Raw genomic sequence first — 4,202 nt, forward strand, 5'->3', positions numbered from 1 at the left:
AAATAGACATATTGTTCAAAATACAAATAAAATGCATAAAAATATTAATTTTTAATAAAAATAAATTATAAATTGATATCTAATTGATAAAATTTTATCATTTTGATAAATTATATATAATTATTAAAAAATATACTAATAGAATATTTATTAAAGTAAATATATATATATATATAGTGAATGGTGGACAGAGAAGGAGATGGGTGATGGAAGAAGACTGTGATGAAGAACAAGATGGGTGACGAGAGAACAAAACAGCGACAGTGCAAGGATGGAGGCGATGGCTAATCTGATAGAGATTGCGTTGCTACACTGTCGACAATGAAGGAAGCAAAGAAAGAGATGGGAAAATGAGTTGTAAATGTGTGAAATATATGAAAGTAAATAAATAATTTAATTGATCAATAAAAAAAAGTTCATAGTAGTATTTTTTTAAAAGTTGAGAGAAAACTTTTGACAAACACAAGTGAAGGAGGTTTTAAACTTAATAGTGTTTAAGTTTATAGATGTTGCCAGATACTCCAAAAAAAAATAAATTATATAATTTATAAATTAAATCAATAACTTATAATCAGTAAAATTGGGAAGCAAAGCAAACACCCTCCATATATAAAAGAAAATACCGAAATTAGAAGAAATATTTTTTTTTCTTTTTCCCCCCGTACTTTTTTCCAATTCCCAAACACAACCTTAGGCGGCGGGGGTCGCCGTGAAGGGCAGAGGCAGAGCCATCAGATATATAGGGATATATGGGCAATGAGATGCGAACAAAAGAAATCCAAACATTTCAGAGAATTGGGGATTTTTCTGGAAGAACCAATGGCTTCTGCGGCTGCGTCTTCTCTCACGGCCTCTCAAACCCTAATTCTCAGATGCCCTAACTCTGTCTTCCCCCGCAATTCCCCCACCCTCTCCCTTCCCTCACCTTCAAAACACCACCTCTTGCTTAGCCCTTCCCGACCCACTACTCTCTCGCTCGTCTTACCCCCCGGAAAGCCCCTCACTGTCTCTCTCACTTCAAGAAAATCCAGGGTTTTTGCTTCTTCTTCTTCTTCTTCTTCTTCCACCCCTGTCCTAGACAAGCCACCAGCTAGCTCCCCAGACACTGCTCAGTCGCTGCTCTCTGGGTCGACTCGGACAATCGTTACCATTTTCGCGTTCACCGTTGCATCTGTCAGACTGGCGGCCTGGAAAATATGTGATGTCGCCAGTAAATTGAAGACAACCTTTACTAACCCTAGTCCCGAAGAGCTCGCGACGATTGAGACCCTTCGGGGGAGCTTGGTTTACACGGTTGGGCCGTTGTTTTTTGCCGCTCTTAAGGACCGTGGACACTTGAACACGCCCTTGACGGTGGTTGCCTCCGGCATGGCGAAATGGCTCGATATATACGGTGGAGTTTTGATGGTTAGGGTTTTGCTCAGTTGGTTTCCCAACATTCCGTGGGATCGCCAGCCGTTGTCAGCGATTCGGGACTTGTGTGATCCTTATTTGAATCTTTTCAGGAACATAATTCCACCTATATTTGATACTTTGGATGTTAGCCCGCTTTTGGCTTTTGCAGTGCTGGGGAGCCTTGGCTCCATACTCAACAGCAGCAGATGAGCATTCTAAATAATATTGCAGGGCTTGGTGGTAGATAATTGTATGCCAGTTATATTGAGCGAGGACTACGATGGATCAGTCTGATAAGTTTTGTTTTACTGTTATTTTAACGCGTTCCCTTTTGGCCTGTTTAATACTCTTGCATTAATGTGATTCAATTAAATAGAATTCAATAATTCCAGGTGCTATATGGCTTGAGAACAAAGAATTTTCACGATCTATATACGATTGCACCTGACATTTCTAAGAATTTGTTCTTAACTGGTTAAATTTTAATTATTCCCCAGAAAACGATTATCTCTGACATTAAGCTTTTGGCCATGTGGGTTAATGTTCAAATTCTCATAAATACTTAGTGTCTTCATTTGTTTTCTGTTTATCGGGTAGGATTTATTTCTAATTTTTGGTACATTAGAGCCTTCTTGTATGGGATGGATGGTGAATATATCCGCGTTCACTTCCTGTAGTAGAGTCTTCTTATGGAACTATACTTCATGTTTTGCAATGGAATTGCATTGTATTGGATGTTTTTATATCCTTTGTGTTCGACCATTGCATTCATGAGCTCATACCATGAAAATGTGTTATAAATTGGGAGCACTGGCAGCCTTTAAACACACCCAAGAAACCAATCAAACACCACTCAACACACTCGCAACTCACCGGCTAACAACCCACAACACATCTGATGATAAAGAACATAATTTGAAGGCATAAAACAGAACAAGAAAGAAACGAACAAGAATCAGAAAACACAAACCACAAACACCAGATTTTATCCTGGTTTGGATTGCCTTGTTAGGACAACCCTACATCCAGTCTTGAACCTCCTTGAGCAGCCTCATTTTATTCAAAGAATGATCAGTTACACAGTTTGTTCTCTCCCTTCTATTTTTCCGAGTACACCAAACCTTCTCCTCAAGATTACAAAGCTATCAAATTTCTAGCCTTTCTCTCTAGCGATCATACTCGTTACAAACAGAAAAAACTGAGAACTCTGCTCTGCCTGCTACCCCTAGCCCTCTATTTATAACAGTGGGCGGATATCCCAATGAAGACTATTGAATATTTACAGTTTAACCCCCCAACTATCACTAATTACAGCATGAGATATAAACTTCTATATAATGCTTCATTGGCTCTCAAAATACACTGTTTTCACTGATTTTCTTATCCTATACTCTAGACAACTTTTAACAAAAAGAATTAGCTTTACTAGGAGAGAATCGCCCTTGAAATTGGTAGTCTGATGAACCCTTTTCTGAAATTTGATTATTTTGTTGAGCGGGCACAACTAACAAATAGTGCCCTGGTTATCATACAATGAGACAAAACTCTTAAATCATGACATTGCTACATGAAAAAAGTGTTATTTTGGCTTTGCGCATAGTTGGCTGATTTCCTTGTTACTGTTACTATTTACTAACATCTTCAACACTTGGAAGTCTCAAGTTGGTTTGGTGATAACATACTTGAGACTGTTTTCTGGGGGCTTAACATGATGTATTTCTTGAAGAGTCTTATGGGACACACGGCAATTTATATTGTACTCTTAAGCTTGGACTTAAAGGTTTACTTATTTAAGGAGGTGACCCCAGGATGCATTTCCTAAATACTTCCTTACAAGGTATCCCAGTGGCTTAGATTGTATTTTCAAGGCTGAAGCATTAAGTTTACTTATTTGGAAAAAAATAGGGATGGGCAAAGGGGGTTTGGGTTTTGCTAAGTTGATTTGTTAGTCATTTTTAATCAATTATTACCATATCCAAGGACCTAATGACTTCCTGGAATCAGATGTTGCCTACTGCAAAGGAAGTAATTGTCACAACCCCAAGGATTCCCAAGGATCGATTAGTAAATATAGTAGTAGTTAGCCTACTTGCATTGCACAATAATTGTAATTCTTTTCCCCTTTTTCTGTTATAGGATTTTGTCCTTAGCTATAGATAGTTATGTTATTGTTGTACTGCACATGGGTGCATGTGTGAGGCTATTAGACTATATATAAGCCACAGCTGAGGATGGGAGGTTCATGTTTTGAATTGATAAATGAATGCTTTGATTTCTCTGTCTTGAATTCTCTCACAATCACCCTCCAATTTCCCTCTTACCTCTCTCTCCTGATCCTTCTGATTTCCCTCGCCTTGTTGTTCTGTGTGTAATCTTCCCCCATTTCTTACTGCATTTTCCTTCCTCTCCGTCTAATTCCCTTTTGATTTCTCTCAATTTCCAATCCAACCCTAGGCTAAACCCTAGGTACGCGACAATTAGTATCAGAGTCATCATTCCTTGATGGTTTTCTTCGTTGATTAATTTCTAGCGGATATCGATGGCTGTTGTCCAAAGGAGTTGATTCTCGAAATCTAAAGGTGATTTTGGAAACTAATGACCAGTGATTGCGATCAGATCCGGAGGTTATTGATTCATAGTGATCGGTTGTAGTGATTTCTATCGAAAGGAGGTTTAGGTGAAAATTAGAGTGTGCATGCGAGAAGATGAGGCAGAGGTGATTCCTAGAGCAGGTCCTTATGTCATTGCCAATTAGAGACAATGGTGGACTTCCTAGTTTGGTGTGAATCAGTAGTCCACAGTAGGAA

At 38.6% G+C, this 4,202-nt stretch overlaps 1 protein-coding gene across 1 annotated transcript; it reads left to right on the plus strand.

Annotated features, from left to right (window-relative positions):
* The first annotated feature begins 748 nt into the window (after positions 1–748).
* LOC127787176 (ylmG homolog protein 1-2, chloroplastic-like) lies at positions 749–1,793 on the plus strand. Its single transcript, XM_052315082.1, has one exon. It carries the CDS (start codon positions 757–759, stop codon positions 1,603–1,605), a length of 849 nt encoding a protein of 282 aa, XP_052171042.1. The 5' UTR covers positions 749–756; the 3' UTR covers positions 1,606–1,793.
* Positions 1,794–4,202: the final 2,409 nt, after the last annotated feature.

This window comes from Diospyros lotus, chromosome 12 (assembly GCF_014633365.1).
Source record: "Diospyros lotus cultivar Yz01 chromosome 12, ASM1463336v1, whole genome shotgun sequence".
In the NCBI taxonomy this organism is placed as follows: Eukaryota; Viridiplantae; Streptophyta; class Magnoliopsida; order Ericales; family Ebenaceae; genus Diospyros; species Diospyros lotus.

Coding starts and splice junctions, on each gene's coding strand:
- LOC127787176 (XM_052315082.1), top strand. CDS start 757: ATGAGATGCGAACAAAAGAAATCCAAACATTTCAGAGAATTGGGGATT.